The sequence below is a fragment of the Macrobrachium nipponense genome, chromosome 21 (genome assembly GCF_015104395.2).
Source record: "Macrobrachium nipponense isolate FS-2020 chromosome 21, ASM1510439v2, whole genome shotgun sequence".
Classification (NCBI taxonomy): Eukaryota; Metazoa; Arthropoda; class Malacostraca; order Decapoda; family Palaemonidae; genus Macrobrachium; species Macrobrachium nipponense.
In genome coordinates, this window is record NC_087212.1 from 66,101,515 (window position 1) to 66,124,106 (window position 22,592).

At 34.4% G+C, this 22,592-nt stretch overlaps 2 protein-coding genes across 3 annotated transcripts in view; one reads left to right on the forward strand and one right to left on the reverse strand.

Moving 5' to 3' along the window:
• Positions 1-22,592, reverse strand: part of LOC135198099 (prolow-density lipoprotein receptor-related protein 1-like) — an 875,913-nt gene that overhangs the window by 641,703 nt on the left and 211,618 nt on the right.
• Positions 1-22,592, forward strand: part of LOC135198095 (prolow-density lipoprotein receptor-related protein 1-like) — a 49,367-nt gene that overhangs the window by 23,103 nt on the left and 3,672 nt on the right. For both annotated transcript variants that reach the window (XM_064225544.1, XM_064225545.1), the window contains 6 exons: positions 732-855; positions 2,320-2,643; positions 3,394-3,586; positions 9,050-9,195; positions 12,227-12,359; positions 12,568-12,721. In XM_064225544.1, coding sequence (XP_064081614.1) covers positions 732-855; positions 2,320-2,643; positions 3,394-3,586; positions 9,050-9,195; positions 12,227-12,359; positions 12,568-12,721 — 1,074 coding nt within the window. The remainder of the gene's footprint in view (positions 1-731; positions 856-2,319; positions 2,644-3,393; positions 3,587-9,049; positions 9,196-12,226; positions 12,360-12,567; positions 12,722-22,592) is intronic.

Here is a 22,592-nt window from a genome sequence, read left to right on the forward strand (position 1 = left end):
AGTTTTTCCTGGCTGAAAACTGGCTAGACAAGGAGGACCTAGATTCGATCTTGAGGATCTCGAAGGAGGTAAAGGATCACCTAAAGTGGTGGCTCGACCCCGTAAAGTTATCAGAGGGGTTTTCTCTCAAGCTTCAGAGCCCCGACCTAGTGTTGTTTTCCAACGTGTCCACCTCGGGATGGGGAGCAACACTAGGGGGGGAGGAAGTGTCAGGCACCTGGAGAGGGGAACAGGTGTCCTGGCACATAAATCTCAGAGCTGGCGGCCAGAGAAAAACCAGCCCTACCAACTAGATACTCTGTTGTCATCCTAAAGGGTAACAACTGAAGTACCTTGAGGTTACATGAAAGGAAAATATAAGTGATCTGTAAATGTAGAGAGGATATGCATGCCCTGAAGATGTGTATTTAACATCCAGTAAGCAGCAAAGGAAGCACTTGAGATGCAGTGGAAACTGCATGTTGATGCTTTGTTTAAATGAACTTTTTTATTTATCACTTCTGACGTATAATATATTCGTTATGTTACTACTGATGTTCGTTTTAAGTTGCAATGTAGTTGTTAAATACTTTGTATTTTATTTTTAAGTAATTCTTATTCAAATTAGGATGCAAAGGCTGTATATACTCTTGTTTTTCATTCATCATAATTGTTAATAAATAGTGTAATCAGACGGTTTATGTTCTTGACTTTCATTTAATAGTCAAGTATTTGTTTTATAAATTTTTCAGGTTTGTGATAGAGCGACAGAGTTTAGATGGAACAAAGAAAGAGCCAGTAGTGACATCTGCTGTATTAAATGTAGAGGGCTTGGCAGTTGACTGGATGGGACGCAATATCTACTGGACTGATGAGGTACTATTTGAATCAGTACCTTGTAATCCCTTGTGATTTGTGAATCAGAACCCTGTAATCCTTTACAGTATTTCAGTGCCCTGTAATCTTGGACCAGATAGAGTTGGAGTGTACTTACTGTAACTATAATGATTTTAAAATATTGTGATAGTGACATGTTTCTTCCTTAGAGTTTTCATAACTTGGGTTACTATAGAGATCACACAAAAATTAGGGATGTTATCAGTTTTGTTTGGTATTGGTCATCCTCATAAAATTTTTGTGAACCTGATTATTGATTTTAATGTTTTTTCTTGAAGACAATTATGGATCTGTACCCATGTCTCCTTGGCATTTTGTATTGGCTTGACATGGTTTAATGGTTAACAGTTTGAGAGCTAAATTGTTACCTTTCATTATGGTTTTGCTTAAGTAGCCTACCTTTTGGTATGGCTTTACATGTTAGTATTAGCTGTTGCCGTAAATTTACTTTCTAGTATATTAATGTTAATTATGTGTTATACAATAGGTTATACTTTTTTCATGGGTTTCCATAGTTAATTGTTACCTTCAGAAAAGGCCTCCTTACTCAGTCTATCTTTTCTTTTCCCATCTGCCCATTTCACTTTTGTTTACTATTACTTTTATGATAATGCTTGTAATTTCACTAAATGTAGTGTGGTTCACACTTAACATTTTATTTTCTTTTTTTAGAAAGTCTAACCTCATTGTTTCAAAACTGAGATTGTAATAACTATTTTTTATACACAATTATGAAAGGGGCTGTAATCTATTTTCATGTAGCTAGACATGCACATAACATGATCTTGGATTCTTTTAAAGTGGTCCAGGTTTTATTGCTATTTTTGTTGTAGAAATGCAATTTTGAACACTGCATTATTGAGTTATTTCAGTTATATGACACAGATAACTTGCATTTAACAAAAACTGTGGTAAGTTGCTTGATGGTCCATGTTTGGCAATCATTTGAAGAAAATTTTAAATAACTAACAATTAGTTTTGAAGAAAATCTCAAACGGGAGATTAAGAATTGTTTCATGCATGCACTTATGATATTAGATAAGTCATAAGATGATTTAAGTTTGACAGTTATTTTGGGGACAGTCACAGATTCTTTGGCTGAAAATGTTATTGAGAATTCTCTCAGGTGATATCAATAATGTTCTGCTCTACCATGCACTCTAATAACCTTGTTTTCATTTAAAATTAATAATTATGGTTTCCTGCTAATGTAGATTGATAGTGTTATTACTTTTATTGTGCTTTTGTTTCCTTTGGCAATTTCTGTATACTTTAAAGTACATTTTGATTTCACATTATTATGGACTGTTACTTCTTGTTAACTTATTACTAGATTTCCTTTTCATTATGATTTTATGTACCTGACATTTTTGTAGTATAGCATACCAAAATTTTATCAGTAACCAGTGTTTTGAAACCTGATTAGTGTGATCTTCATTTCAGGGTGTATCATCCATATTTGTATGCTCAATGGAAGACTCAGAAAAGCGTAAAATGCTTCTTCATGGGAACTTGACCAATGCTAGAGCTATTGTTTTAAATCCGGGTGAAGGTTACATGTACTGGACAGTGTGGCAATTTAGTGTTGGTGATGAAGGGCTTATTGAGAGGGCTTGGATGGATGGTACAAACAGGGAGCCTTTCATTACCACAGGACTTCAGTGGCCAAATGGTTTAACAGTAGACTTTGCAGAGCGTCACCTTTACTGGTGTGATGGCTATCATAATGTTATAGAAAGAGTAAACCTTGATGGAACTGGAAGAGAGGTAAGACTGTATTCCAGTTTTATTTTGAGCAATAAAACTTTTGTATGAAATTCCACAATTATTTTTAATTCACTGAGGGACTTTTTAAATATAAGTTCATACATTATCTATTTATTGTGAATATATCATTAATATCAATCAGACTGATAGTGCATGTCCAAAATATAAGAAGTATGAGTTGGTTTACTTTATGAATTTGCTGGGCATGCAAATGCTCCTTTAGTATATGCCTTCGTTTTTTGTTTTTGTTTTTTTCTTTTTTTTTTCCATTGGGGTACCTATATAGCCACAATTGCATAAAAGTCAAAACTGGGACTGGACTGTAGGTTGCTCTCTGAACAAGATCCTTTACAGTCATACAGTAGTTTTTTACTGAATAACTTGTTGACTTTTTGTTCCAGTATACAGTTAAATAATTTAGATAAAAATCTCACCTTGTTTTTTTGTATAGTCTTATCTTGAGTTGTTCTTTAAAATCAAGTTACAGGCTATGTTAGGGACTGTATTATTATTATTATGATTATTATAAAATGATTTCACGTGGTGGTTGAGTGAAAGTTAAAGTTAATCAATTTTCATCAAGGATGACTTTTTCATTTGAAGCTAACTAGAATACTGTTAGAAGAAAAATGTCTCTTTTTATTTTTTTCTCATATATAAAGTACTTTTTGTTGCAAAGTGTGAAGTAATTGCAGTATTTAGCATTGTATACAAAGTTTACCTCAGTAGTTACTCATGTTCTTTTTGTAGGTGATGTTGCGAGAAGATGTACTGAATCATCCGTATGGCCTAGCTTACCATAATGGGTTTATATACTGGTCAGAATTCCAGAATGGCACAATCAAACGCGTTAACCTTGGTAGTCAAGATGCCCCAGAGAAGCTCCGAGTAGAAAACCCATATATTTTTGAACTGAAAGTTTTTACTAATACTAGTCAGAGTGGTGAGAATTTTGTAACTTACAGTTGTTAATTGTGTCTGGTTCTCAGATATGTAATGATTGATATAAATTGTGTGGTCCTGTGTCAGTTAGTTCCAAGGGTAAGTATTTTATTATTTCTTGATACCCAGAATGTATGAATCCCATTCCTTAGGCCAATTGGTTGAGCAGAACATGCGTTTACTAGAATTACTTTTGCTTTATTTCACTTTTGTTTTTTGTCATCAGGTGTTAGATTGTCATGGGAAAATGATTACTAGGGTATGCTGTGAAAATATTGGGGAACTTTCTGGAGAAAAGACTAATCAGAATTATTGAAAACAACAATTATCAGCTTTATTTCATGTTAGAGAGATCGGCAACAACAGCTGTATGTAAAATAAGTCAACTACAGTGACCTCTCAACTAATGGGAGCTTTATGTTCCTGGAAAGGTATTGTTATTTAAAATTGTGTTATTTAAACAATTTTCCCATAAGAAACAATAAGGAGGGTTACGTTGCTGGACTCTTGAGGAAGTTTCCCTATTTTGAAGCATACAGTACTATAACTTTTAATGAAATATTGCATTACTAGAACATTTTAAGAAGTATTATTTATAGATTAGAACATAACAGAAACAACAATAAGATATGAAACTCCACTTTACTGTAGGTTACTTAAATTCTGCACTTTATTCACTAGTTGTTTACTCTTGACTGGTAGTCACTTGTTACTTTCCGTCCTCACTTCCCCACCCCACATTCTCTCCTCCCTCTTCTTTTAACTTCAGTGCCGCTGGGAAAAGGACAGCTACTGCACAGAATATCTCCTTTAATTTCTCTCTCTCTCTCCTTTATAAAGAACTGTCACATTAGTAAATTCATGAAAGCATTAGCACATACCAGGCACATTGTTGATTTGAAAACAATGCTCACAAGTAAATTCATGTTAAATCAAAATTGTCATGTTAGTAAAACGTTTCCTTAGCCATTATTTGTTTCTGTTAAAGGAAATTTTTTTTCAAATTCTTGTTATTTGCACAGCGACTGTACTTGAAAAAAGGTAAGTATTATACCATAAGTTGTGGATCTTGTATAAACATTAATCTGATTACCAAAACAAGTAATTGTCTTAGTACCAGGAAGACTCATTTAGATAGTAATGTTCCTATACCATAACAAAAGGTCCACAAAGGAGCACAGAAATGTAGTCTTCATGAAGTTGGTGTATGCAGTTGACCTAGTGGTAACAGAATCAGGAAGAAGTCATACTGATGTTCAAAATAGAACAGTGGAAGGGAAGGAGAAGATTAAAAATTGATATTAGACAGTTGGAAAATTGTATGGTGTGAGCTCAAGGCCCTGTATCATATGGTGTCATAAGAGATATTCAGGATGGCAAAGTAAAATGGCTGAAGAGTGTAAAATGAGGGTGTAAGTTTCAGTGCCTGAAAAGTGTTAAGAGGAGTAAGTAATAAAGGAATGGAGGAAGACAACTATGATGCTATGGAAAAACAGGCCTCAAAAGAGGTAAAGCATTTCATTATCTTTTAAATAATTCTATCCCAGTAGTAAAGAAAGAAAAATAATATGATAACTTAGTAAGTCTTATACAGGCAGCCCTTGGTTAGTGGCAGGGTTTCCGTTCCTGGCCGCCGACGCTAAGTGATTTTCGACGCTAAGCGATTTTAAAGCCCATGGCTGGTGCACACCTTTCGAAACTCTAGACCAGTCAAAGGTGCCGTAATCCCGCAATGGTGTAATAAGTAGAATTATATTTATGCAGTATAGTACTATAGAATTTACTGTACAGTACATTATAGCATTATAAATACTGTAAATTGAAAAAAGCCTAGCTTTAATACTTTGGGTGTCTAGAGTATGTAAAGATATAATAAGGTTTATACAGTGTAAAGGTAGCTGTAGTGTTCAAGTTACGATAATTCGTCTTACGATAGCCCGATTTTATGAGACCAATTTACAATAACCTTAGTTTATCCCATCTTCTAGTTACATAAGTTCAATAACAGCAAAAGAGAATGATGAAAGTATGGTTTTAACGTTATACTCATTGTGTGAACGTGTACAGCCATGAATAGCCAAACGAGAAACTACTTTTTTTTTTTCTTAGGACAACTGAATTGGATAACATCCGTTTGGCTTGTATTTCAATCATCGTACTACGGTACACTATTACCGTAGTTGTTATAAATGACATTATGTAGAATAGAACAGATATCTTAATTTACTAATAGCTTTATTCGCTATAGATCAAAGATCAATATAGATCAAAGATGAATCGGGAAATATACTGTTAAATTTAAACCTAGCTATAACTGAAGCTGAGAAAACTGTTCAAGTTGCTAATGACTATTATCGTACATCGACAACAAGGATAAAACTCCGGTAAACGTATGCCATCAAACACAACCGTAGATAAAATTGAGATAAAATCATTTTAATCAAAACTTCTGTGCTGGAAAGAACAAATTTTACTGTTGGTTTCACGTCGATATAAGATAAATAAGGTAAAGTTAGTACGTATTATGATGATATAAAGGAGAATTGCGAACGGAACCACGTAATTCTTTTACGCAATAAACATGCCGCCAACGTAATCTATTAATGAAAAAAAAAAGTAGTTCACATTCACAAGGAGACATATTCAATTCATATTTCATCCTAAAAACACGTTGTATAAGGAAAAATAACCTTGTCTCATATAAGTCAAGCATCTAGATATTTGTATATGCTAACTAGAAGCAAGAGAATTTGCTCAGAATTGCGTTCGTTAATTATGGCGAAACAAACTCGTATTCGCCATCAGCTGATTTCAAACCACAACATTGGCCGCTCCGCATAATACTTGCTTAGATTTGTCGTAGTATTTTATAATACAATAATATGAGAGTAGTACATACAATATTATTGGATACAGTGAAGTAATGTATAACTTTTTAAAGGATTTATGGAAATGATGCATAATTAATAGAATAACACCATGCATTTTTCGGAGCAGTGACGGACAAGAACGAACATGAAAGAACATCCCCTGACAACGTGGAGCGTAGTTACAAAGGCTGCCTTAATTTGTATCATATTTATGTACAAAAATAAAAATACCCTATACGTAATATATTTTCATACACATTTTAAACATAAAAGCATAAACATTTAAAAAATCGACACATTGATCGCTAAATTTGCACTCTTTTTAACTCTATATTTTCGGAAGAGCAGCAGATGGCAGCTTATAAAACCGAACATGAAAAAACATTGTATTTGATCACGTAAAGGGCAGTTTCAAAAGCTGCCTTTTTATCATATTTCTGCACAGAAATAAAAATACCCTATACGTAATACATTTCCATACACATTTTAAACATAAAAGCATGAACATTTATAAAATCGACACATCAATCGCTAATTTGCTCTTTTTTTTAACTCGATATTTTTGGAAGACTGGCAGGTGGCGGCTCACAAGAAAGAAACTGAAAAAACATCGCATTTCATAACGTGAAGGGCAGTTCCAAAAGTTGCCTTTTTATCATATTTCTGCCCAGAAATAAAAATACCCACAATACGTAATCATTTTCATACGCATTTAAACATAAAAGCATGAACAATTTTAAATCGACACATCCATAGCTAAATTTGCACTTATGTAACTATATTTTTGGCATAGAACAGCGTCAGAGGCATATATTTTACCCTAATACTTATGTAATAACTCTCCATAAAATTTGTTAATATAATCTGCATAACCTTTATGGTCTGAATGGCATTTCTACAAATGTATGAACTCGTTAGACAACAGCGTTAGCGGCAATGTTAACTGAAAATTGTGCCGTAAAAATACCTTAAAATGCCTTATTTTTTTAATGAATATTTTTGACGACAGCCGTAAAACCGATTCGCCGCTGAGCGATTGCGCCGTTAACCTCGGGGCGCCTGTACTGTCTTTTATAGGGATTTAGAGAATGGAAGAAGCATCAAAAGTTTGACTTGAAAAATGTAATGCTTTATAGCTGGAGTGTTTTTGAAAGTTTGTAATACAATTGATTAGTATAAGAGGTGTTTGATGTCATCTCAAATTGAGATGGTTTGAACATTTAATGAGAAGAAGGAGGGAAGATCAATGAATGTATTATGAGGCAAGGGTAGGGTTATAGATAAGACCTGAACTAGATGGGATTAAAGTTGAGTGTGCTCAAGACAGAAGATATAGAAGAGAATTCATACTTATCTGCTGTCATTTTAAACCTCAATTATTATTCTTAAAGATGTTATTTTTATTATAGATTTTAATCTGACATCATCATAAGCAACTCTCACACCATGCGGCACAAAGTGCATCAATAATGCCACATTGATGAATTTGAGAAATTCAGAAATTCCTCAATAGTCCAGATGATTTGGAGTGCCGAAAATCTCTTACTTTGCCAGTCAGACCAAAGAGTCCATATTCTTCAGTCTCATAGACTGGTTTAAGCCTCCTTAAATATTTTTTGTTTGAATTCTGTAGGTTATTGTTTTCTCATTATCTTTTGGCCTTCACATGAGCTTCCTTGTGGTCCAGAATGTTTAGTTCCTTGGAGCTGACTGACTTTTTGTGTAATAAAATCTTGGATTTGAGAGAATTATTGTAAATTATTGTATTCTTAGTTATAGCTACTTACATTTTATTTATTTAATTTAATCATTAGGGTGTCCATCATGGACTTCACTTTCTTCAATTTTACTTTCTTTTTTATTTTTTATTAATTTCATTAATATTGCTAACAATACAGTGTATTTAGTAGTGATGGTTTTTGAAAATAAAAGTTAATTTTAAACTGCTACTACCTGGTCCAAAGTCCAGGTCTACATACATTGATAATGACTTGTATGTTTGTGTTATTCACATCAATGTTCTTAATTTATCTGAATAGAGATAACTGCTGTACCTCTTGCACGTTTTGCTGATCTTTTCCTCCTAAATATATATTAGTCTATATAGTACATAGAAGGAACCGCAGTGAAAAAGGCAAGAGGTAAGGCATAGTTATATTTATTCAAGTAAATTAAGAATATCAAGACAAGTAACACAAGCAAACAACCCAACAAGGACAAATGTAAACCTGGACGTTTGACCAGGTAGTAGTTTAAAATGATTTTTTTGCACAAAACCATCATTGCTACTTACATTTTAAGTTTTTTTAGAAATTGTTAATGATACTTTTATAGAAAATGGAATAGTAAAAATGTAAAAGAGAGGTCAGTGATCAATAACATATGTATATATATACACATGTTTTTCTTTTGTAGATTCAAGCAACAAAATTAATAGTGCTGCATTTATCATATTTATTAGTAGTGAGGAAGTGAGGACTAATTGTGAAATAATAATAAAGTATTTGTCCCATGCATATATATTATATGAAATAATGTTAGTTATTTAGTAAAATATTTACCTTTTAAATTCTATTATGTTCCTTTTTTGGCAGATAGTAATGAATGTACAAATGGAAGCATGCATTGTGATCATTTGTGCCTTGCCACTCCAGAGGGTCCTCATTGTGATTGTGCAACGGGTTTTGAGCAAGATTCTCAAAATCCTAGTCTATGTCATCCCATCACAAACTTTACACAGGTATGGTTTGAGGATCGATATGTTTCTCATGTACAAAAATGCTATTACAGTCTTGATTCTGCATCATGTTATATACAAGATATGAGATGCATATATCAGTGTCTTGCTTATTTATTTTTCCCTATTTTATCCAGGTTGAGAAAGAATGAAGTCTTCTTTATGTGAAATACAGATTTGTTCGTATATGAAAGAAACCTTCGATCTTAACATTAGGTTAATCTTCTAGCACCAGCTAGAAATCCAGTAAAATGAGTGTACCTGCTCATGGGATATTGGTAGTTCCCGCAATGCCTTGGGCACCCTGTGAGCTCATCAGTTACTTTTTTACTGCCTTTAAGGGGGCCGGTGGGAACCCCTATATATGGTGGTATAGGGTGAAAAATGCAAAGTCATGAAAAAATTCATGGAGCTTCATATGGCAGTTGAGAATACGTATACGAAATATTTCGTCAAAATTCCTCTTACTTTCGTAGTTACAGGGTAATTAGTAAACATAACTCAATAAGCCTAAAACATTCATCCGTACAAGAAAATGCAATATTTCTTTCTGTTATCGTAAATTTTGATAAAATTATTGGGCAAAGAATTGTGAGAAATGGCATCTGAGAGATTCCGTGCTCGCATAAGCGAGTATCTAGGTTCAATCATGAATCAGTTGGACCATAGACTTCAAGTAGATTACACGTCCGAGTTTCACCTCGTGACATTCGCTTGCTTTTACGTATGTTTATGTATGTTTCGGCAAGAAGTTCATCATGCCAATGAGGAAAAGACAAGGAAAACATCTCGCTAACATACAGACGAAGAAAAATCGCTCAAGTGTTATTACAGAATATCATAATATACGCGTAGTTAGTGAAGAGAGAGGGGAGGGTTGCTTAGTAAGGCCCCCTTCTTGCCTGACAGCACACGTCACACTGTGCCCAAGGCTACGATCTTTGAGCAAAGAGATCTTCATTTATGATAAATAACATAGTTTTGGTTTTTTAATACCCAAAATGGAATATGAAATTCATAATAATCATGCTTTATCAAATTGTCTTTGTAAAAAGCGAGTACACCTTCGAGTCTCACCTCTGACATTCTCTTGCATTTACGTTTGTTTATCTTTGTTTCGGCAAAAATGACATCATGCCAAAGAGGAAAATACAAGGAAAACATATCGCTAACATACAGAAGAAAATTCGCTGTAATAAGCCGAGTTAGTGAAGGGGAGAGAGGGGATTACGTAGGAAGGAGTGCCCCGTCTTGCCTCAAGCAGTGCCCCAGGCTACGATATATGAGCAAAGGGATCATCATTTATGATTAAATTATGATAAATAAAATAGTATTGGTTTATTAATACACAAAATAGAAATATACATTCATAATAATCATTATTTATTAACATTGTCTTTATAGAAATACGAAGGAAAACTTTGAACCCCCGTATCTCAAAACTATATTTATTGACCTTCAAAATCTATCTCCTCACTTAGTTTTAAAGCTATAACATTGGAATTTGGTATATAACTCAGAAAGACATTATAGAACAATCAAATAGAGCCCTTTTTTCCAATTTTTGTTTCGTCTTTTTTTTATAAATTTTTTTCTCATGATTTATAGGGTTTATTTTTTTACCATATTGAAAAATTCATATCTAGCAAAAAAATGACTTTTAGAAAAAAAACTCTCCATTTGATTGGAGGTCTACTTCAGGTCTATATATGGTAGTAATCCCAGGTCTTAATATTAAATATCAAAGGAGGAGATAGAATTTGAAAAATGGTTATTTTCGGGATAAATTGCCCTGGCGTCACAAAACCGAAGGTCAGAGGCGAAAATCATATGCGGTTTGGAGATGTCCCAAGTCATCTTATTAAGTGGTATGAATGTCAAAGTCCTGTGTTTCCATATGTTTCCACCCCCTGGATTTGAGGCTTCCCATACCCCTTCGGTTTCTTCTAATGATTGTTGTTGCATCAGGAGGGGTTTTGGGTGGTTTTGTACCTAATTTACACTCGGTTTCTTATCCTGGGGGGGAGAGGGAAGCATCGCCAGTTTGCTGTGTGTTTCAGCCCCCGATACACAGAGGATGGAGGGAATGTGGGCAGTGCTAGGCCTATCAGGGGGTACCAACCTTAGATGAGTTGTTGAATTACTATATGACGTTATGCTTCCCTCCAGGTCTTAAAATGAGTTGCAGTTGTTGGGAATCTGTTTTTATTGGGCATTGTGAATGAGTACTCCATTGTAAGTTGTAGAACAGATGTAAGCATTCTCATGTAAACTTTTTCATGCAAAGACTGTTCAGGTTCACCTGTTAGTATTGAACATCGAAAATTCTACTCCTTTGCTTTTTCCCTATCAGTGAGCCTCCAGTCCAGCACAGATGCCAGTAGTCCCTTGCATACACAATTTTGTTAACTTTGCTGATTTTCCAGCTGGCACTAGAGGAGCTATCCTAATGTTAAGACCTCAAGTTTGTTAGTCATGAAAAATACAGTATGATTAAAAATTTTTCATTTTTATGATTGGTTTTGGTAGATATTTCATGGATGGATGTCCTTCCTCACTTCAACCCTTGACCAGGTGTACCGAACCTCCAGTCAGTTCAGTATTCACATACCTCCCTCCAAGTGTGAGTCTAGCCTAACGTTAAGACCGAAGGTTTGTTCTGCATATGAACAGATGACAAATTTTCAATTGATTTGTATTTTTCCTAGCTAACAAACCTGTTGGCTTAACATTGACTGTCCACCTTTAGCCACCATCTTATATTTTATCCTGGGTTGGAAGAAAGACTCCATCACTGGGTTCAAGCATAGTCTCTTGACTTGCTTCCACCTCAACTACACGCCAGATGCCACAGATTCCTTTTATTTACAATTATTTAGTGTTTAGCAGTTTTCCAGCTTGTGTCAGAAGATTTATCCTAATGTTTAGACCACAGGTTTGTTAACTATGAAAAATGCAAATTAATTAAAAATTTGTCATTTTTTGTATAGGTTTTGCTTTATGTTGTCATAAAATTTTTATTATTTTTTTGCAGCCTACCTTTTGTAATGAAGATCAGTTTCAGTGTAAGAAAAATCTGCGCTGCATTGATGAAAGATATTTATGTGATGGTGACAATGACTGTCTAGACAACAGTGATGAAGATATGTCTCCTGGAGGTATCTGTGGTAAGTTGTTTTATGTTAATTTTAATTTAAGTTGCAGTCTTTTCACACAACCTGTCACAATGGCTGAATTATCTGCCGTGACTTCATCTCACCTCTTCCTACAAATATTTTTGTAGAGGTTCCAACTGCATATTGATGCATATATGTAAGATTTGTCAAATATGTATTATGCTACTATAAGGAAGACATATAGAATAATGTTTTTCAGAGGCTGCTCAGTGCCATGAGGACATGTTCAAGTGTGGAAACAACCATTGTATTGACGCTTATTGGGTCTGTGATGGTGATAGAGATTGTGAAGATGGATCTGATGAGAGCCCTGAGGAGTGTACACTTCCTCAGTGTCCAGACAATAAATTCAGGTAGGTATTAGTAGATATTTGTGCATGAATGTTAAGTTGTACTGTCTGATCATAGCTTTAGATTATTGTATTGATAAAAAGTACTTGCATTAAATAATGAAATAATAAAGCACTGGTAGTTGTATTGGCTGATCAGAGCTTTAGATAATTTTTTGATAGAAGTACTGTATTTAATAATGGACAATAAAAAAACAAAAAAATTAGGTTATTAACCCTCTTACGCCGATTGACGTATTAAATGTCGAGTCAAAATGTCTCCCGTATGCCGATTGGACGTATTATACGTCGACTCAAAAAAGTTTTTTTTTTAAATTCGCGGAAAAAAATACTTATAGCCTACCAGCCGAAAACTTTGAATCTCGCGCCTGGGGGGATGCTGGAGTTCACGGAACAAGGCGTTGTTTTGTTTACATCATTACGCAGGTGCGCAAGCGCTAATTTCTTCTTATCGCACTAAAAAGTATCAGTGACACATCTCAAAAATTATTTCGTCACTTTGACATAATTTTTGCACCGTTTTAAATTATCTGTTACATGGAGTATTATATATGAAAATGTGCGCAATTTCATTTAGAATACAATTAAAAAATACTCATGATTGTAGCTTTTATCAGTTTTGAGATATTTTCATATAAATAACGATAATGCCAAAATTCAACCTCGGTCAACTTTGACTCTGCCGAAATGTCGAAAAACGCAATTGTAAGCTAAAACACTTACATTCTAGTAATATTAAATAATTTACCTTTATTTTGCAACAAATTGGAAGGCACATTATTTCGATTTATGGTGAAATTTATGAAAACACTTTTTCCTTACGTCCGCGCGGTAACTCTTCAGATAAATTTTTTTTGTGCGATTGTCCTAATGTTTTGCACCATTTTAAATTTGCCGTTATAAAGTTTTATATATGGAAATGTGTGCAATTTCATGTACAATACAACTAAAAACAACCCATTGGTTGTACTTTTAACAGTTTGAAATATTTTCATATAATTAACGATAAGTGCAAAATTTCAACCTTCGGTCAACTCTGACTCTACGAAATGATAAAAAAAAACCGCAATTGTAAGCTAAAACTTCTTATATCTAGTAATATTCAATCATTTTACCTTCCTTTGCAACAAATGGAAGTCTCTAGCAAAATATTTCGATTTATGGTGAATTTATGAAAAAAAACAAATTTCCTTACGTCCGCGTGGTAACTCTTCTGAAAAAAATCAGAAATTTTTTCGTGCGATTGTCAAAATGTTTGCACCATTTAAATTAGCCGTTACATAAAGTTTTATATATGAAAATGTGTGTCTTTTAATTTTATGTAGAAATACAACAAAAAATGATCAAAGGATGTAGCTTTTTTCTCTGTTTGAAATATTTGCATATAAATCACGATAATAGAAAAAACCACGTTCGGTCAACTTTGACTCTACCGAAATAGTTGAAAAATGCAATTGTAAGCTAAAACTCTTACAATCTAGTAATATTCAGTCATTTATCTTCCTTTTGAAACAAATTTTAAGTGTCTAGCACAATATTTAGATTTATGGTGAATTTAAAAAAAAAAACTTTCTTTCCCTCCGCTCGCCGATTCGCGGCCGCAAATCTCCGAAATGTGTACATCGCATTCTCCTAGTATTTGCTCCTTTTCATATTAGGCGTTTTATAGAGTTTCATATGATGAAAATGCGCAAATTCATGAAGAATACAAACAAAATATTTGAAGGTTGTAGCTTTTCTCATTTTTGCAATATTTGCATATAAAAAAAATATATATAAAAATTTTGACATTCGGTCAACTTTAACTCAACCGAAATGGTCGAAAACTGCAATTCTAAGCTAAAACTCTTAAAGTATTGTAATATTCAATCACTTGTCTTCATTTTGAAATAAATTGGAAGTCTCTAGTGATTTATATGTATAATTGTTATGGGTATTTTATGCATTGTTGAAATATGGTGGGTGTCCTATGTATGGACAGCATGTGGTAGATTCTAAGAAGGTGCTGTTGATGTATTTAAGTTATGTTGTGACGTCATAGGCTGTGACGTCATAGACAAGATGGCAGCGTCGTCGGCAGGATGTAAACAATAACACGGTGCAGTAGAAAGCACGTGTTTGGTGGTGTGTGGTTGGTATGGGAGAGCTCTCTGTCTGGTAGAGTTTTTTTTGGGTCGTAAGTCTTGTGGTGCTGTTGTTCTAAGGTGATTTCTGGAGTGTACTGGAGTTGGAGAAAGCGTACAGGTGGGTAGATTATTCATTTGTGTAAAGAAATAAAGGGGTTAGGCTAGGCTAAAATTCAAATCTAGAACAATATTTAGATTTATGGTGAATTTTTAAAAAAAACATTTTTTTTACGTCTGCTCGTTACGAATTCATGCATCATTTTGTGATAATATTTTTTTTCTGTGTTGCTTTGATCGTTTTACAATGTGTTATATATCAAAATGATCGCAATTTAGTGTACAATACAACGGAAAAAAAACGTAACTCGTTAGCTGTAACTGTTTTCGCACAGCTCGATTTGAATACAATTATGTATTAATTTTTTTTTTTATGCTACCATATATCACATTATTTATATATGGTAATGATATTTTTTTCATTTCTGATGGTTGCATACTAAACTTCAGGCAATGACAAAAAAAGGAGCCAAAAATGAACTTTTAATCTTGAAAAACTAAGTGCGCTGTGATTTTTGTTTTTTGAAAAAAATTATTTTTCACGCACGCTTCCGCGCTCACTTCAAACCGCCTCTGCATACGGAGACGTTTTGGTTTTAGGGCTTAGGCGTAAGAGGATTAGGTAATTCCTGGATTTGTCATGACTGAAATCATGTTTATACAAAAATATAATTGTCATATTCAGAACAAAACCTTCGGGCTTAACAATAGATAATCTTCTAGTTCCAGCTGGAAACCAGATTAAAAACAATCAAAGATTGTAAAGCAAGGAATCTGTGGCATCTGGCAATCCATGCATATGTAAGTGTTTACATAATAAAAAATATGGAATGTTAGTCCATATATATAAAAGATTGCTTGCAGGAATGTGATCAGACTAGAGACGCTAAAGATGACGTATACAATAAGTAGTAGGCTAAGATAACATGCCGTCACCTGTAGTCATTCAATTGTTTATAAACATTAGTCCAAGCTCCCTGCTTGAGACAACTACGGCCTACGTTGATCTGTAGCGTGTCTCAATTTGTATGTATGTTCATATGTTCGAACTACTGTCTGTTCCTTCATAACTTGTAACAGAGATGGTAGACAAGCAGAACAGAGTTAGCTATCGTCATTAGAAGACCTGTACCTCTTTACCTAAGCTTTATCATGTAGAGGAATAGGATTAGCCATCATCATTGGCAGAAGCGATCAAGCTATCGTTATTAGAAGACTTGTACAATCATACCTGATCTCAACCATGTAAAACTTCAGAAGAATATATAATTTTTTATACTTAGTGTTTTCTACAAGACCTCCGAACCATGAGTTTAACACATCGTCGTAAAGATAATACCGACTTCGTAAGTGATCTACAAAACCCCAGACACTCCATTGAGATGGAAGTGCAATACCAACCGACTTAGCGTAAGTTTATCGCTAGTCTAACATTACCTCATAGGGCGCCTTATCATACAAGGCACAAGCCCTAATATTGGTGGCCAGCGTACCAGAAGAACTCTACAACGTCCTACGAAGAAAAAAATCAGAATAATAAATCATGTATCATAAGAAGTCAACGACGACGGAAGCAGCAGATTCTTCAAGCAACCTAGTATCATCGTTAGTGAGCGACTTCAGAAAACAATAAGAACTCTTCAACGACGACGAAAGCAACAGATTCTTCAACCAATTTAGTATCATCGTTTAGTGAATAACTTCAAGAAACAAAACCGACGTGTCTTTTTCCTACGACAACGCAAGCTTCGTCTCTCATTAGAATCATTCAAGAACACATCGTTAGAGAGCGTTTCCGGCACTCCAAGAAACAAACCGAACGCGTCTGCAGCATCGATCTTTCAAGGGCTCGAATCATCGAAACAACGCGCACGGGGGAAACTGAAGCCAAACCAGGTCATCCGATAAATAGAGAAGGAGGACAAGGCCGTGTGTCGTTATCGGAACACCGTGACTTCCCACAAAAGCAAGCTAAGTACAATTTTTTATTCATTTGGAGTAACTTTGAGTGTTTCCTTTGCAGGTCGAATTTCGTTATTCCTGTGGTTGAAGTTACGAGACATTCTTAATCTTACTTTTTTTACAGAAATTATCTACATCATTAAGATTTCGCTACTGCGAGTTTTTTATCTTTGAGTGTCTGTTTCAGAAGTTCTACTGAAATATCGTAATCATATACTATGTTTAATTTTATCATTTTGGGTGATTATTAATCCCTTACGTAACAAATCATATAAACAGTGAATATGCGTTTACGCAGTGGACGTCTGTGTTTATACAGATGCAGGGATAGGGTCGTTAAGCACCGTAGTGATTAGAAAACACACAAAACACAAGTGGAACACCCGTACAAATCTATATAAATTAGAGGTAACACTATTTCGGGTCATGACAATAAATGCTCCTTTGCAAAGTCCCGTTCGCAGTTTTAGCCTTGAGTTTTTTTTAGTTATATAAAATATCGAACCTCAATGAACTCAACTTAACTTTAAAAATATGGCTGGATTGCAAGGAATAAACATGTCTGTAAAAAAACTTCATCAGGCTAAATGCGCTGACCAGGATCCCTCACTATTTCAAATTTTAGCAAAGAATGAAGTACAAACAGTTAATATGGAATGCAGTAGTGATAACTTGTCTTATTAGTAATCGCTCAGTTCCTAATAGTTCGTCATTCATTGCTTTATACGTAACCAGCAACATAATGCTAAAAACACACAATATGTTGCCGATGGTAATAAAGAGAAGGATCCCAATTATTACAAAAAGAATAGAAACAGTAGCCCGTTCAGAATCAAACAAGCAAACTCGGTGACTGGGTCACCTAGTCAAGCGGTCAAGGTCAGTCAAAAAAACTGCCGAAGTGTTCAAAGCAAAGCAAATTCCACACAATAAGCGACTCTAGCAGAGTGGGGAAAAAGCGATGTTGGATCATACATCCCAAATACCTTTTTAAAATTAAAAAGGAATTTCCCAATGCATCACACGACCGTATAAAGTAATCAGAGCAGGTTTCGTTTTTTTTTTTGTTTTTTTTTTAATACTAAGTTAGTTATAAGTAGTGGTGGATTAAGCCCGACTGTACGCGCCGTAAAAATTAGAATATCTTGATTATTTCATTAGTACACCGTATTATCCTGTATTTACGGACTCACCGTCTGTTGTTCGAACTTCCCTAATGAGAAGTCCGGATAAGCGAGCGCTTACAGATACCTCTATATTATTAATAAAAAACATTGATCTGTATCTAGTGTAATTGTAAGATTCATCTAGGGGTATACAAATATTATCTTACATCCTGCAAAATAAGGCGTGTTTATCAAAGGGAAATCCTATAAACCTTCAAACATATTAAAATCCGTTTGAACAAAAAATGAGACAGTTAATCAAATAATAACTTATATAAAGGAACTATACATTGTCTCATAAATCGTAACATTGTTCAAATGACCCAACAGAATTCTCCCACAACCGCAGTCGCACTTTGCACGCAAAATCTCGAGAAGCATGCACCCTCGAATGTCTTAGTGCGTGTAAAAAGACTTTGCTGGGAAATGAAATTTTAATCCTTCCCGACACTCTGAAATATAACGATTTCCGCAAACAAAAGCCCTAAAAGTATACATATCGTGGATACGGAAGTTATAAATATCGCATTTTTTATTGTTGCTAATTTTTAATCACGCCCAACCGGTCGTGGATGAATTTCTCTGATAATCTATCTAAAGTAATATCCGTAAAGTCATTCAAGCAGAGGTGATTCAGCAGAAATTTTTTTTATCTTTTACCTGAATACCAGGAAGTTTCTCCACTAGCGAGTGATCTCTGGGAGAAAAACGGATGTCATTGAAAACAAAATACGGTCTAAGGACAAACATAAAGCTATATACGTACCTTCGCATAGACTCTCAATGAAATTTCAAAATAGAGATAAATGACGAAGTTGAAAAATGTTAGTAATAGGAGTCATTAGGAAATCAAATAAGCCCATATAATTTTTCCCTCAAACGTCATGCCATAAAAGATCGGACTTGGCGTATCTGCGTAGATTCTGTCGCTTAAACAAGGAAACGACTTCCGATAGTTTCCAGTACCATGTACCGACGACATCTTATCTCTGTTAGGTTAGAATAAATTTTTCACCAACTTGGACTTACTTAAAGGCTTTTACCTGATACCATTACCTAGGTGATTGTACCTCATACTCCGTTTTCAGCACACTCAGGGGACATTATCAATTTTTTACGTATGCCTCCGGCTTACGTTGCGCCCCAATTACAATATGTGTTTGGAGACTTTTAGGGGATAACCTACATGCCTATATGGATGATCTTTGTAATCTTTTCTATACCTTAGAAGTCATTCACATAAAGTAGAGCTAGTGCTACAGAGACAAAGACAAATAATCTCAGAGTAAAATATCTAAATGTGAGTTTTTTAAAACCGAACATGTTTATCTAGGTTTTATGTGTCTGGTCAAGGTCTTAAAAGTAGTCCATGGTAAGGTGTCGGCTATTCATAACTTTCCGGTACTTATTAACGTAAAAGGGGGATACAGCACTTTTGCGCTGTAGTGGGTATTACAATCGTATGTAAATATGGTACTCTTCAATCATGACAGCTCCTTTAACAGATCTTACGAAGAAGAGCGTAGATTTATTATGGTCTGAAAAGCATCAACACAGGCGTTCGATATCTTAAAAGCGGAAAAATGCAGCTTACCTAACTTAAAATCCCTGATTTAAATAAGGAATTTTTTTTTATTGCAACAGACGCCTCAGACCAAGGGGTAAGAGGGATACTACTTCAGTAATATGATAAACAGTTCTTCCCTATAGCTTTTTATTCACGTAAACTAAAGCCCTCTGAAAGTAAATATGCAGTAATAGGCAAGGAAGGGCTAGGTATCTTTAACTCACTAGTATATTTTAAGTTCATAATCTATGGCTATCCTGATAAAATCCTTACTGACCATGAGTCATTTACCGAGTTTTTTTTCAAAGGCTTTAATCACAGTCCAAAAGGAACTCGGTGACAAATGATCATTCAGGTCTTTGGAGCCAAGATAAGATATCTACCTGGGAAAGCAATTATCATAGCTGACCGCATTATCCCGCAAATCCCGCACCATACTGCAAGAACCATTAATTAGACTAAAAAATATAGAAATATCCGTGCCTATTGTTAAAACCGTATCTAAACAAGAAAATTCCTTAACCCAAGAGAGCGCGAGCATTGAATATCTGGGTCGGAGCGCAGAACTGTTACAAACTGAACAAAGCAAGAGTCAGCAGCAGCTAAGCAAAAACAATAAACACTTCGAACGAAACAGGGTCAGCAGCTAAGCAAAAACAATAAACATTTCGAGCAGAAACCCTAGAGCAAAAGTATATTTAAAGTATGTGTATCAGAATAATGTAATCAAATGAAATTTTATATGTAGGTCCGTGACGAGAAACCCGAAGAACACAGCAGATGACTAACGACCAGGTATTAGTAATAATCTCTTTCATACCAATCGTCATAACTGGTTGCATTCCGTCATCCAGGGTTCCCTACTATGTCACAGAAAGCCAAATCCATGTTTTACTGGCCTACAATGCTTACAGATATAAAAAGCACATAACTGATTGTAACACGTGTCATGAAAACAAGGGACACACTAAGACACCTGTCAGTTAAGGGCCTATCCTGTGCCAAATCAATCCTTGAAAGAATATACGTAGAATTATTAACAGAATTACGAGTCTGACAGAGGGAATAAACACTTCTTAGTGTTAATAGTTCCTTGACACGTTATATAGAATTAATAGCACTAAAAACAAACACCGCAATTGAGTGCGTTAGGAATATTTATGAGTGCTAAATCAGTAAAATATGGAATTCAACACATAATAATCTGTGACTCGGGTGGTGTAAATCAATAATAATCTCCTTAACACGTTGTGTGAATTCCTTTCCATTAAGAAAACCAATAATATATTTGATCACCCAGAGTCAATCGGTTTGGTAGAATAACGGATAATTAAATAGGAAGTGTCAATGTCTTACGAGTTACAACTCGTGATATTGGATCCGACCGGATTATAGCGGTTCTCGCGGTTTTAATACCTTTTATCATTTATATCTTGTATCTATAGAATTGATGCCGCAAGTAGCCTTATACGGTACGCCGCTAGAACACTTTTTCCACATATTCAAGCCAACCATTAATTTATCAAATATATATAAAAAAATATATAAAATAAATAAATATAAAAAAATAAAATAAATATGGATACAAGTGGAGTCATATAATACACTCCGTAAGAAGTCGGAAGGGTTACAAATTATAATAAAAAAGGAATCACGATAAAATCAATAAGCAAAACGTAACCATAGATAACTTAAATATCCAAATATATATGCGTAAGATTTGAACTCTAACTTAACGCTTTAGTAATGACAAATAAGCTAAAAGTTCAAACACATATCAAAACCTACTGACATATTGTCTGTCCCGGTGATTTATATTCGTAGTCAATGAAAAAAAAAAATTAAAAAATAAAATAAAATAAAATAAAGAGATTTTAAAGTCAGGAAGTCTAGAAGTGAATATGTTATCTATGGAATAATCCTATATGAATCTTATACAGGGCTAATAATATATATAGAATTTGTATGGAAACCTTTTTCATATAGTTTTGAATAAGGAATATTTTAATTTAACATAATTACAATTATGCAGTTTTTCCAACATGAAACTAATATATTGTTCAATTTTGGTACTGTTTTTTTTTTCAGACATTCTTCTCATGCGGGTGGAGAATTAAAACACTAAAATATCATTTGAAAATACTAAGTCGTATCTCTTACAGCAAGTAACGTAACTCTTAGCTGGCTGAGAGCATCTCCTGCCAAGTGACGACGTCATCATTGCCGTATCAGCATTTGTTCCTTTTAACCTCAATAATCTGCTTACACAGGCTTCATCTGTGTGTCGTCTCTGCTTGCAAAAGCAGATTGACTGGAGAAAGGAATGCTTAGTTCATGAAACTTCACATGTGGTTCATGGTCACATGACAGGGGCCACATAACATATTCTTATCCGTGTGTGTAATGCAATTAGTTTAAGGACTTGTAATCATTTTAAAATTGATGAACAATATAAGCGAATAGAATTTCTATAACAACAGAATGAATTAATTTTTTTTTCTGAACCTCATAGACATTTAGAAGTATCAAGATATGTATATATGAAATATTTACTTGCAACATTAGCCTATTACAATTCAAGTAAAACTTCATGGGAAAATGTCACATTTTCTTGAAAAACCCAAAGTTTATATAGAAATTAGTTACATAGTGGTTTTTCGTTGCATCTCCTACCTATTAATAATGTTTTTAAAGTTAACTCAGAGGATGCGCACGAGAAAATTGAATATGAAACTTTGTTAGGGCACTAGAATCATGATTAATCTCTCTTGACTCTTATGTTGCCTGGCAATCTTACAAATAAATAGCTCCGTTTTCCACTTCTTTGTCTAGTAACTTACTACCAGTAATATCGAATTTTCTTTGAGATTCGTATTGATATCTATTTATTTTTTATAATTATGGATATTTTTACAGTCATCATAGACCTGGGTAGGTTCACTCATTGTTAATGCCATGGATAAAAAAGTTTGTACAGCGAATTCATGTGGGTTAAG